We start from the raw sequence: 13,736 nt of genomic DNA, 5'->3' as shown, positions 1-13,736 counted from the left end.
TCGTCCTGGATGTCTCTCGTTCCTGCCTGCCTTTTTGCCCCCCCAGTTCCTGTGTGTGTTTTTGCCCGTTGGCCTTTTGCGTTTTGCCTTTTGACTATTACAGTCTTCTTTTGTTAATCGAACTCTGCATTTGAGTCCTGCCTTCCCACGCACCCCAGACAGGGGGGCGGCGGGGCTGGATAGCGGTGAGGGAGGGGGTCACCTGCTGCTCCCTCTGACGGGTTTCGAGGAACTACCGTCTCCCGTGGGTGCTGTCTGTCCCTGGCGCGGAAGTTTCATGCCTTGTGTGCGCATGATGATGAGTTGGAGACATTTCCTCCCCCATTAAAGATTAAATAATGTCGCCTTTACAGGGTTTTCAGGAACCCTTCATTACTGGTGAATTCGGAGTTCATATTTTGTACATGCTTTACAAGACGACAAAACATGTTTTGTCATCTTTTTTGTTCATTCTTTGTTTAATATAAATGTTAATTTAAGAAAACACAAATAAAGGGACGTTTACCCATTTCATTCATGTTTGCATTGATACATTTAATATCCAAACTCATCGGGATGATTTGTACATTTTCATTTAATTGGATGTAAATAAATATATTTTTGTCCTATTGCTAAGTGGTCTCTGCAGTGAGGGTCTTTCTAAAAGAAAGTGTGAAGGAAGAAACAAGTTAGGGATTATAATACATCCAATCATTTTCAGCAGGGTGTAAAAGGCCACTACAATCATCCAAATGATTGGGTCCCATTTCAGATAAACACCTCCCCAACAGAACTAATAACTGTGTGGAAGCGATGCAGAAACGATGTGTCTCACTGTGGTTGATCAGCATCGTTCTCCCCCAGGTCATTTATAAAATAAAAACAATATTAGTTCATATTTTTATATATATATATATATATATATATATATATATATATATATGTATATATATTTATATATATATATATATATTTATATATATATATATATTTATATATTTATAACAATGTTGGGTTAAAGTTCAATTGTGAAGCTCAAAATAACTTCCTTTTTTAGTTTGTGTAAAAGCAGTAATAAAATCCATATGAAATACATCAAGTGACACACTCTAAAAAATGTCACCGTAAATTAACGGTATTTTACTGGCAGCAAGGATGCCAGGAATATACAGTTTTTTAACGGTATAATACCATAAATGGTTTTTACACTATGTTACCGTAAACTTGAACCAATTTTACTGTGAATTAACTGCCATTTACTGTCAGTCGACGCTAGTTACTTACTGTTTTATTTACAGTGCCCTACCATAATATACGGTATGTTGTCGTATATTGGATTACAGTTTGTTACCATGCGATTACTGTTTTTGTGTTATAAAACCAGAATGTTACCGTTTACTTATAACCGTATACTTTTGCATTTAATTCCCGACAAATCAAAGAAAGACAACAAAACTCATTTTGGTTATAGTGGTTGGAGTTTATTAGATGCCTTTAAGAAAAAAATGTTAGGCATTTGTAACCAAGAACAAAACCTAAAATATGCCGCATGTATACAATAATAAAAAAATGAATCATAAAATTATTAGGAACAAGGTAAACTAACTGCAACAATACGCTATGGAACACTTTCAATTGACTGCACCAAACGGCTGGCGTCCTTAATCCAGAGCCTCTGTAAAACAAACCAAAATAAAATATTTAGAAACACTGTTCATTGGAAAATATTGAAATTACAAAGATGAGGAAGACAACAAGATGTAAGGAAAGAGAATGTTAATCATGCCAGGCAAATAATACTTACCAACGTTACTTGGAGAGACGAGGCAATGACAAACTCCTCCGATGTTGAACTGCACAGGTGTTCTGGATGAACTGAGATTACACGTCTTTAGGCAATTTAGGCAATGAACACAATAATACAAATATTTATAATCTTTACATTCCAGCCACTGAAACGACAGCGAAGGTGGCACATGGGATAGGGAGGGTGGGCTGTGCAGCGCAAGGTCGGTGGTTTGAATCCTGGCTGCTCCCTGTGCCAAGTTGAAGTGTTCCTTGAGCAAGACACCTAACCCCCAAATACTCCACATTAGTTTATGTCAAACCACGGGCGTTTTGGATAAAAGTGACAGCTGCATGTATAGTAATGTCCTGTAAGTCAAAGTCATCATCGTAGCTCATGAGATACTTATATCTGATTATGATGACTTACAGGACTTGTTTTTCAGTGGCTGACATGGGCTTCCATACATTAACCTACAACAGATTTAGATTGTGATTCACCGCACTTGTATGTGTATTTCCACCACTTCATAAAATATATGTAACATGCAGTTGAATTACGGTAGTCTGCTATTATTATAAATTGACAGCTTTAACTGTTTATTCATGACATTGGCCGTTCATTTACATGCAAGGGATGGAAATTTAACTGTATGTTACAGTTATGACATACTGTAAGATACCGTTAGAAATTCACCGTAAATTTACAGCAATTACAGTGCAGGGCCTAAGCGCCCTAGACCGTTTATGGAGAGAACGAATAATAGGACCTTTTTGGCTAAATTAAACATATAATTAACAAGGTAAATCCATTAATTAATAAACCATGTCAGTCTCCTGAGGACCGATCACATCCCCTCTTTCACATTTTAGGGAGCAGAGGGTATTATTGTCTTGTTATGCACCAATGGGAATTTCCATTCAAAGTGGCTAATTGGACTAAATAAACTGACGTGGCAGCTGTCATGTGCAAACGTCAGCTGCAGAGCTGTGACACGACAGGCAGAGGCATGAGTGTTTGAGCCAAAAGCAGAGAAACAGACACGATATCTAGCGGGAGAAACACCCGCTGTGGGGAAATGAGCTCATGTTGCCATTAGGTTGCCAGCTGGGGAGTCTCGCCTCATTTTGACAGGAGTCGGGTGTGTTTGCAGGCAGCGACTTGCTCCCAGAGGCTCTTCCCTGTCCCGATGGACCCAGGTACACTTTAATCAAACAACATTAGCAATGTAACACATCTGTTCACATTGTTGTTTGTAAAGTGGACGTTACACACTGTTAATGTCAAGGTCAACGCTTTGGTCCAGTCCGAATTAGTGACACTGTACATTAAGAGTAGAAGAAGTGGGATATATCAACCATTGGCCAGTTTGGTCTTTGGAAAGACCTTAATGCCCTCTTTGTGTCCCTCTGACACACACATTTACCAGTGCCACCAGGGTAGGCGGTACTGGCAGGGGACTCCACTTTAGTGGTTGAATAAGTGTCTGACCGTCTCACATAATTGTGGTGCTTTAGCAATGTAGTAGAACAAGAAAATACTGCAGAAGTCCAAATGCAGAATTTTGGGTTGAGTTTTTAAAAAAGGTTTGTCATTCTAGTCTAGAACAGATGAACATTTAAGGTTGATTAAATTAAAGCATATAATCCTCTCAAGCAACATCTCTCATGGAGCCCTCCACATTCTGCCCAGTTCGTTCAACTAAAACAGCTCAAGACTAACGTGCTTACATTTTTCTGAAACATGGTGAGTAAATTGGACTCAGAATTGAAGATGTACCAATTTTTAAGTATTTGATAGTCGGGTTGAACTGAAACATATTTTGGAAACCATTTGTGGGCAAAATCAAGTATTTGAATGATTACTTTGTACTGTGCTGGACTAAATAATGCAATAAAGATATTATATCTCAGCCACAAACTCAAAACGCAACGTCCTCTTTGTCTGACCGCGGTGCTCCTCCTCGAGCAGCCGGCTCCTTGAGGAAGTTGTTGTTCTTGTCAAATCTCATGAACAGACGTCAGTCGGTTTCACACCGCATTTTAGAGTAACTTTACACGGCTTCTACTCATTTTATTGGCAAGTCACGGTGGATTTGGCTCAAGCAATGCTGCCATCTTGTGTCGCAGTAGGTCCGGTTTTCATATCATCACAAGATTTATCCGAACAATATGAATTTGATGAATAGAACCTATAATCTTGTCGGAATAGGATTTAAAAAAAAAGTATATATGGTGCTGAATCACTGTCCCACACATGTTCATACAAATAAACAAAGTAATGACCTGAATGTATTCACGCGAAAGCTGCCCACTACTGGCCCCAATCTGCAAACGTCTTTGAAACTGAAAATAATTTCCTTCACACCAGATGTCATACAGATATTTGTTTATTGTAAACTCTTGGAAAGGCGGGGCTGAGTGAATACATCAAACTAAACCAATCGCATGGAAATCCACATCTTGGGCCACGTTATTGCATTTTCTGTGATCAGTCGAGGTGAACGGAGATCACAAGGGCTGTTCAACTTTACCGTGCCGCAACCATTTTAAGAGCTCCTGTCAATAAACATTACTACTACTACAATTCCTGGATCATTGGAAGGTGGGAAGCAATGTGGAGAACTCGGCATGGTGGTCCTTTAGTACAGCAAGTGTTAAAACTCAGAAATGTGATCGGAAAGTCAGAAGCATGCTAATACAAAATGTAGTGGCTTTGAAGGGTCAATGATAAATATGTTAGCATACACTGAGGGAGGGGGGGGGGGTAGAGAGAGAGCAGCAGCAGACGCTTCCACACATCCAGTGATCAAACACTGACCTGCTAACACGTACAAAAAAAAAACTGTGCATCCAAGTGTTTGGGCCTCAAACAGTCTGAATGTCTGAGGTTTGTGGGGGTTCAGAAGCAGGCGGTTGAGTGAATGATTTCTCTGCATTCACTGTTTTGAGCGGGAATCAGACACGTTTTTGTTAGAGACAAACAAATGTGAAGTCTACTATATCATATGTGCTATTTACAAAGTTAAGTCTAATAAAAGCATTAATGTTATTGCAAACTATTGCTACCACAGCGGAAACGGTTCGCTTCAGTCAGCAAGCAACCAAAAAGCAGCGATACACGTACGCAACTTCTTGTTAGTCACTATGGCTCATCAGCAGCTTACCTCCTCCAATAGAAATATATTACTTTGCAAACATACAGATCAAGGAAATTGATAGCAGTTTCAGTACAAAATTCAATACTGTTCTGTTTTATCCCCATTAAGAGAAAAAGACAAATGGAAAATAAAACAAATGTTTGGTAAACTAAGCTTTGACACGTCAGCCAGATGTGGTGACGGGTCCCACCAGCTCCGGATGAACCGCGGGGGGGTAAAGAGAATCACCGCGACTTGAGCAGCAGCCTGTACATGGCAAAGCCCAGCATGGCGCACACCGAGGCCCCGACGCTCGCTCGCAGCCAGAAGGTGGAGCTCTTCAGGTCCGCTTGGCTCACATGCCTGTCAAACAGAGGCAAGCACAGACGGGCTGAAGGGACGGGCGAGAAAGAGTACCGAGATGAACGGACAACGTGCCAGAAGAGCATGTGGATGCAATGGCGAAACAGGGATGCGGCCTTGAGACATGCTGAGAAGAAGCCAGTCAATCAGATGAGGGACATGCAGGATTATGATACGAGACAGCAAGACCAGAAATGATCTGTGACGTCTCTGTAGGCTGAGGAGGCAACTGTGACACAATCAAATAGGATAAAATCAACAAGGAGGTTCACAACAACCGAATGAAAATGAGACGGAGATCAGAACGGAAAAGTGCGGGTGGACGATTCTACTGCAGTACAGAAGGCAACATCAAGGAAGGAGCTAAATGATGGATAAAAATTATAAAAAAGGACTCTGAAGTGTATAAAAGAGGAGAAAAAAGAGAAATGTGGCAGGGAATTATGATGTAGAACATGTACTTTGCAAAACAACTTTGCAAAACAAAAAAATAGCAAGCATTCAGACAAATGAGGCAATGAGGCATTGTCGACCAATTAGATGTGACGAAACTGTTGCAAAAAAGACCTTCTGAGCACAACGGCGTAGAGTTTGGCCCTGACTGTCTGCAGCAGCTCAGAGTTGAGGAAGTTCTGACACAAGCAGAAGGTGCACCGGTTGCAAGTGCACATGCAGCGCAACCGGGCGTGGCTGAGGAGAAACACACACCAACACGCCGTTTATAATCACAAACACACATGAGGGAGAAAGGCACCGTAAAGAGTGTTAAGATCAACAAGGAATAAGCAGCATGAGGCAGAATCCACGGACACCGAAGACGGATAAACGTCCACCAACCCCGCTGAACAAAATGCAATTCCATTATTTACTCATTTAGGAACAACGGTGAGTGAAGGAAAGAGGCTCTGAGATGCAAGAACGAACTAAAACTCTGGTCACCAGTTTTCAGTCACATCTACATCGTTAAATCGATATCTCTCCTGTGTTCATGAGTAAAGGACTTTTTATTTCTGGCTCATTGAGGTGAGTTTTAACCTTGTCGATGCGCTCGAACCACCAAAAGGGCATATTTTGTGTGTTTAAAAACTAATGACCTTTGTTTGTTTTTTAAACGTGGACATGAAACCTGAACTATTTAGAACACGGAGAAGTGGTTCAGCCTTGTGTGGCTGAAATGTGCACTAGAACAATAAAGATGATCCTCACCACAAAACTGTTTACTGATCTTTTATAAAGAAAAAAATAAAGATAACACCTATTTTTCACATGTTTTGAATGTATAAACACCACCTGCCCCTCAGCAGTGGTGTTTTTTACCAATGATCATCAAGGTTGTTTAAGAGCGGTTTGCTTTACCAATTTGATCATAATAGCACGTTAGCTTCGCAACTCAAACGTCATGACAAATTTTCATGACCAAATTACATACATCATATGTTCATGCAGGATGATTTTACTGTAGAACTGTTTTATTACACATCATTAGTTTCAGCTATATGCACATGACAGTGCTAAATGTCCTGTAATGACTAATTTTGGACCAGAAAGTACAGCCTATAAACAAACTGGATTTTGCTACGTCAACTAAAGTTGCAACACTGACAAGTAGAACAAATGCAGATCAACCGCTCTGTACTCACGGGTACATGGCCACAGTGGTAAGTTTGGTGAAGATGTCTCTGCTGGGAGCGGCCGCGGTGTTGCAGGTGAAGGACTGGGGAGGGGGCATCTTGTGCTTCCTACAGAACTCCAGAGGACTGCAGCCGTACACCTGTTTGACCTCCGGCTGGTCCGACTTCGCTGCGATCATCATGCACGGAATCTTGCTGTCCATGAAGTATTGCTGAGGGAGAGAAAGAGGGACGGTTAGGAGTCGAGGTGTCGGTTGTGCTCCGATGGGACGTTCATGCCGCACGCGCAGCTTTTACCTTGAAGACTTTGGCGCAGTACTCGAAGGAGTAGGGGTTGCCGACGTCGTACACCAGGCCGACAATGTCACAGGCCAGATCGCCGTCGGACAGGTAGTCAAAGTCAGGGAACACTTCGTGAAGCTGAGGGGAGGGTTAGAGGACCACGGCTGACTTTCAACAGTAGTCACATGACAGACAGTTGCAGGTATAAAAATAAGTTTTTAGAAACAAGTTGCAATTGCGACAATGAAATTGTAAACCAAGTAATACGAGTGGAATCTTTGAAACTCACAAGCAGGTATTTCTCCTGGCCGTATACGTAGGTGGTGCTGATGGCGTAGTAGGATCGGTGTTCCTCGCTGATCGCTTTTTGGCGCTGAGGAGAAAAAAGACCTCATGTAACCACAGATCAGGACAATAAAATGTAAAATATGATTGAAAGCTGCACTGGGCCAATTCTGTTTACTTTTACATTTTTGTAGAAAATGAATGAAAAAAAAAAATGAAAAATATGTTGCAATAGTAATCTGGCTTTATTTCTGCTCACCATGAGGTTTCTACCCAGGAACGCTTGCAGGAAGCCGCTCTTGCCGCTTCCAACGTCTCCAAAGACGTTGCAGCGGAAGACGCTACGCTGGGTCTGCTTCTTCTGGAGGTCAATCTTCTTAGCTCTGGTCACTGCCCGGGGAAACATTCAGATTTAACTGTCCACTAGTTGGTGTTACGACGGTGTTGATTTACAGAGTTATAATGTATTTGTGAGGTCACAATAAACAGCATTTATCGTTACATTGGGTTACGTTGGGTTTGCATGGGGGAGATGTTGTAATTCACCTGTAATTCCCGATGCTTGAGACTCCTGCTCAGCAATTATTGAGTAACCGAGGTAACCCAAATACTCCAGGCATCGTTGGACATCCAGATACGTTGTTAAACTGAACAAATGCAGGTTGAACCCAGAAGATAAAAAAACAAGACATTTGTCAGTTAATTGACTAAATTTGATATTAAATGATAATTCTTCAATCATGAAGCTCAGTGCCCTCGTGTTAGATCTTAGGGTTAGGGCTAGTATCTCCTTGGTCCTGCCATCAGAGGGCACCAAAGTAGAACATCTAATCATTCTAAAGTCAACATTTAAATACTGCACAGTTGTTGTTTTTCAAAAATGTATTGCTTTTTTTTTCTCCCCGCATTAAGTCAAAACCAAAAAGAACATTTTCACCGCGGTCAAAAAGAAGTTTGTCAACGACACGTCTGCATTAACAAAGCAGTCCAGCAATCCACTTACATTCATATTGCCATACACACACACATAAACTTTTTTTATAGACATATATATATATATGTCTATAAAAAAAGTTTTTAAAGGCTTAGTAGAAGCTCTGAATGTAAAAATAATGACATTCTTCACCCCCCTCAACTTGACTAGTGGCCACTTACGTCCACTGGGAGAGGTATCCCTGGTAGGTGATCCAGCCCTGGTCGTTAGTGCAAACTGTATTATAGACATCCGGACCCCAGGGCATGTAGGGAAACACATCAAACAGGTCCCTCGTCTCCTCTGGTGACAAGGCACAGTCACGGTCCTGGTGGACACAGAGCTGGGTTACCACAGCTAAACAAGAAACGTGTTGCTCGACGTGGCAACACTTAGTTTGTCGCCGGTCGTCTGTACCCGAGTGAATGAAGAGGACGGACCGGAGCGCAGATTCACGCGGCTCGTGACTGCGACAGAAAAGCAGGTCACTCTCACTCATTGACTTCCATCCTAACCTTGCGGCTAAGTCTCCTGTCAATCCCTCCTTAGTGGCCGCACGTTAAATCAGGCCTCAGCAGGTGGTCAGCGCCGGCTATCTGGGTGTATTTTGGTTTTGCTGCCCCATTTCCACACTGAGCAGCTTTCTGTGAAATCCTCTCCGGGTAAAGCACATACAGAACCGCGGTTCACGGGATCGTACCTTGTCATGTTTGTCAAAGACGCTCTGGAGGAAGAGGTAGGCATTGTGGTTGAGCTCGGTGGTGCTGTCTGCGGGGAGCTTCAACCTAGAGACAGGGAGGCATATCACTCATAGCAGGGGTCATGGGTCAATGAGCACAGCACCAGACGCACACAGAGAACACTGGGAAACAATGGGACACATGTTAGAAAAGGGAGAAAGTGAAAGGGTGCATTTCTAACGTGCATACAAATCCTTCATTGCTCACAACTACAGTGTTGTATCCATTATTCCATTTAAGGTTTTGACAAAGTGAGCAAAAGTGCGGCATCACCCTCGAATGAGTGACAGCGAGTCCCTACACACAGTGAGGGGAACAAGGAGGCGCTTCGATAAGACTCACGGCGGGAAGAGGTAGTCCTGATTTAACTCCAGGTCGTCGTCGTAGCCAAACCTCCTCAGCACCGTCCACGTCGTCTCATGGCGACCTCGCTGGATGAACAGCGTGTGGAGGAACAGGAAGCCTGGAGGAGAACAACCCCAACGATCGGGACCAATGTGACGAGGGATTTGCGTGTGCACATGAACGCAAGAGAACCCGTTCAGTCCTACCTTTCAGAGTGAGTCCGTTGTCACACACTCCGTCACTCATGTTCTTCCTCACCACATTTTTGACATCCTCCAACGCCTGGGACTCGAGTGGGGCGTTGAAGCACGTCCGCTGGGAACGGTCAGAACGTCACCTCGCCAATTTGGTTTCATTTATTTTACAACACCGGGACGTTGTCGGTCACCGGCCAACTTACTTGGAAGAAATTGAGCTCGTGGTCGTTGAGGATGCCATCGTTGTCCAGGTCCGACACTTTGAAGATGCGAGTCAGGGCTTTCACACAAAGTGGCTTCATCTGGGAATCAAAAAGCGTAAAACTATATTTCCTTTAAATAAATTATTTTGTGACTCGCCTGCTAATTTTCTGTGATGCATTCTGCTTTAGACAAAACTCTCCAAAATGGTTAATAATAGAATTATTGTTTTACTTCAGCCACAGCATCAGAAAAGCAGCGTGGTGGAATTCACACAGGACGTTTCTCCCTTACGTCTTTTCTCTCTGGGCAGTAAAGAGGACCCGTGGGGTGCAGGACGGCCTTTTGGGCGTAGTAGAACAGCTCTGAGATGTTCTTCAGGTTCTTTGCTGAACACTTTAAAGAATAAAAGCGAGAATCATCATGTACTTAGAATCCTGTCTGCCGGGCACCAGGATGAGATAAAAGCTCAATCGAGCCAAAGTACATGAACAAGAGTACTGTTGCAGGCCACCATTGAGAGGTACCACCGGGACAGGTGACCTGCACCCGAGTAGGAGGGAACGGAGAAGTAGAGGTTGTGACGTGTGGTGCAACACGGCAGCGTAACGTGTAAATACAGTAGGTGTGTGTAGAGATAAGTCAGGGTATTAACACACAGGATCCGTCTCAGCGGCAAGCGTGTTTTAATTAGCTTGTCTGGGGAGAAAAAAGAAAAAAGGTCACAGCGGGTGTTAATTGTTTAAATCCTTTTGTACAATTGTTGAGCTTCCGCGTCGTAAACACGGGACATGAGCAAATAAATAGCGTCTTTCCTGAAAGTAGGAACTAGAATCGCTACAGCTTCCATTTATATCCCTCCAAAATGTCATTGTTATTTCATTTCAGCCTATAACTGTGTATTGTGTCATGGCGTTACATAAAAACATAAATCATCTGCTGCAGTGGTCAACAGCCTGGGGATATAAAAGTATTATAAAGGGGTCAGAGTTTAAATAGAAAGGATTACTCACACATCTGACAATTCAACACGTGGTTTAGGGAGCAGCACGCGTTCTTTCATAAACGTTCATGAGCAAAAAAAGGTCCCAGAGGGCTTTGCTGATAATTATGGTTAAAAAAAACACTATTTTAATATTTTTACACCATCTGTGAAACACTGCCAATGAAGTAAAAAGGACAGTCTGCATATTATTATTTTAATGTTCTTTTCAATAATGATAGATGTCGATCTCCTTTTCTGTTTACATCCCCTTAGACTTTGTGCACTGAGCAACACATCAATACTCCGTCTGTTTCTGAAACCAACTAAAACACATTACTTGAATGTGGAATAATGAATCAGCCGCTCTAATGCTTCAGTATGCGGAGACAGTGGGAGCGGTAAACAGATCCGTCGCTCACCTCGACGCAGGTCTCTATCTCGCTGTGCCGATTCATGATGGGCAGTATGGTGTCCATGCTGCTGTGTTCCACCAGGTCGGACTTGTTCCCCACCAGAATCAGAGGGACCCTGAACACACAAGATTCCATTTAACAGGACTAAAAACATCAAATGTAACAGTAACCTTTTGTTCAACGCAACACTTTTCTTTTGATGGACTCCACGACTGTCCTCTATCCACAGAAAACAGTCTTTGTTGGAGCAGTTAGGCCAGAACACCCTCTTCTCCTCACATTGCATGATCCAAAACCTTCTTCAGACAAAGAAAACCCACCTGCTGTCCTTGTCCGTGTTCTCCGTGATGAGGGGGATCCAGTGGCTCGTCACCTACGGAAAACAACAAGGTAGAGAAGATTCAAATCCAATACATCGCCCCCCCCCCCCCCCCTCGAGTGCCACTGGTCTGGACACCAACACCCCCCCCCCACCGGTTTTATGGGTTAATTGAAACCAATTATGGAAATACTGGACGCAGCGGTCGCTCACCTTTTCAATAGACGTCTTGTTGTTGACAGAGTAGACAATGCAAATCACGTTGGCCTGTGAGAGAGAGCGACACAGAGACCCTTTAAGCTCACAGCTGAACGCAGCATTCCTCCCAGGAGGCAGTGTAACGCACGGACCCACCTTGGTGATCTCCTGGAACAACTGCTCATCCGTCTGCTCCGCCTCTGCAAGAGACAGAAGTGTGCGCCGCGGTTAAACCAGAGGAACGCATTCGTCGTTTTCACCCAAATGTACAACTTTGTTTCACAAAATGTGTAACCATAAATCAATGCATTTGGATCCTGAGGAAAGAGACGGAGGCTTAAGGTACCCGAGTAGTCCACGATGTGTGTGGGAACTCGTTCGGGTGTGACATCTGCAGGTATGGTGATTTCCTCAGCCCGGTAGGGAACCTGGGACGAACGGAAAACACGGCCGGCGCTTAAGTCACACAGACAACCAGTGACGGGTGCAGATCAATGGTGTCACACTCCACAAAAGTTCATATCAAGGTCGCGTCTGGGAGGCGTCATCAACTGCCAACGTGATAATCATCGATTCTTACCACGCTGGGGAACTCCTCGCTGACCAGCGACATGATGAGAGACGTCTTCCCCACTTTGGCTGTTGGAGGAGGAAGAGGAGAGAGGTGACGGTTTAATGAGACACGGCTTTCAGCAAACGCGTCACCCTATCTGCTTAACAACACATCACAATTATTGGGCTCAACAAGCTATTCGGGCCACGGGGCTGGGACACGGATGACGTGTGATGGAGATCACAAGCACCACGTTTGATACATTATGTGCACGATGTGAAAAAAGGTGGCCAACACAACATGTTGGGAGAACAGCTGGACCTCCTGGGAAGGAGAACCTACCTTCTTCCATTATAGAGAACATTTTTGCAATTTTCTGCAAGAAAACATGATAAAAGCTTGCAATATTTTTCCAGATGTTGAGATGTAAACATCCATTTTAAAAAAAGGAACCAGCCATTCCCAGACTAGGGACAACGTACAATTAAGTGAAACCGAATGTTTCAGGAAGCTCCAGCTGATGCTGAGGCTTTTATTTTTGAAGGACGAGTGAACCATCATCACGAGACAGAAGCCCCGCAGGCAGCTTGAACACCGCTGTCCCAAACACCGTCCACACTCAGCTGTACTTACGCTCTCCCACTAACAATATCCTCACGTCCTTGCGCATCCTCCTCGCCGTCGACGGGCTCCTTAACCCGGCCTTTGATGCACATGCACGCTCCGGTCCGGGTGAAGGGTACAAGCGGCCGACGCTCCTCGGCCCCGGCTCGCCCGCTAGCGGCTACACCCGCACATGTCAGCACAGGGCAGGACGCGCACTGTTCGCACGGCCGTACAAACCGCCAGGCGAGCGGAACGCGAACGGCGGCGTTTCTTCACTGCTCTCCGCCTGCGGGGATCGGGCGGTCTGCGGGCGGTCAGCGGTGCAGTGCGGAGCGCGCTAATGTTCACACAAGCTCGGCCGGTGACGCGTCAGAGGGCGCCGCTGCGCTGCGCCACGCCCCTTCTGGGTGCCAGCAAAGATCGTGTATTGATGACAGAACCGCTTTAACAGCCACAACCTGAACGCATGCAGCGAACGCTTCACAAGCTGTATTGTTTTAGATGACATGATGAGACTGTGACTTAAAATCAGTGGTTTAAAAAACACACTATATTCTTTAAAAATGTCCTACATCCTGGATTTCAGTAGTGTTCCAGTGTGGTGTGGGCCCAAAATGAGCCCTAATACTCCTCAAGGGTTTGCTCACATTCTAGTATTCTATCAATAGTGGAGAAACAAGTTCAAGTGAATTATAAGCCTGAATTGGAAGGTAAATTCAAAATACGTCTTTGTAAGTCTGT

General features: G+C 44.0%; 1 protein-coding gene and 1 long non-coding RNA gene across 3 annotated transcripts; both read right to left on the bottom strand.

Moving 5' to 3' along the window:
- Nucleotides 1-1,438: 1,438 nt before the first annotated feature.
- LOC144383237 (uncharacterized) lies at nt 1,439-1,894 on the bottom strand. Its single transcript, XR_013450609.1, has 2 exons — nt 1,784-1,894; nt 1,439-1,654 (listed from the first exon to the last, which is right to left on the bottom strand). It is a non-coding gene; the product is annotated as an uncharacterized LOC144383237 (long non-coding RNA).
- Nucleotides 1,895-4,136: 2,242 nt separating this feature from the next.
- Nucleotides 4,137-13,471, bottom strand: rhot1b (ras homolog family member T1). 2 transcript variants are annotated; one of them, XM_040187235.2, is made up of 20 exons: nt 13,023-13,471; nt 12,417-12,475; nt 12,183-12,264; nt 11,993-12,036; nt 11,852-11,905; nt 11,640-11,692; nt 11,326-11,434; nt 10,216-10,317; nt 9,924-10,022; nt 9,730-9,838; nt 9,521-9,641; nt 9,139-9,223; nt 8,621-8,766; nt 8,012-8,112; nt 7,725-7,855; nt 7,470-7,553; nt 7,196-7,318; nt 6,908-7,110; nt 5,835-5,957; nt 4,137-5,267 (listed from the first exon to the last, which is right to left on the bottom strand). In XM_040187235.2, exons 1-20 carry the CDS (start codon nt 13,057-13,059, stop codon nt 5,150-5,152), a joined length of 1,983 nt encoding a protein of 660 aa, XP_040043169.1. In that variant the 5' UTR covers nt 13,060-13,471; the 3' UTR covers nt 4,137-5,149. The 2 variants fall into 2 exon arrangements, with proteins under 2 accessions (XP_040043169.1, XP_040043170.1); XM_040187236.2 differs by lacking the exon at nt 5,835-5,957.
- Nucleotides 13,472-13,736: the final 265 nt, after the last annotated feature.

Source organism: Gasterosteus aculeatus, chromosome 9 (assembly GCF_964276395.1).
Source record: "Gasterosteus aculeatus chromosome 9, fGasAcu3.hap1.1, whole genome shotgun sequence".
Classification (NCBI taxonomy): Eukaryota; Metazoa; Chordata; class Actinopteri; order Perciformes; family Gasterosteidae; genus Gasterosteus; species Gasterosteus aculeatus.
This window is presented reverse-complemented; position numbering and strand designations above follow the sequence as displayed.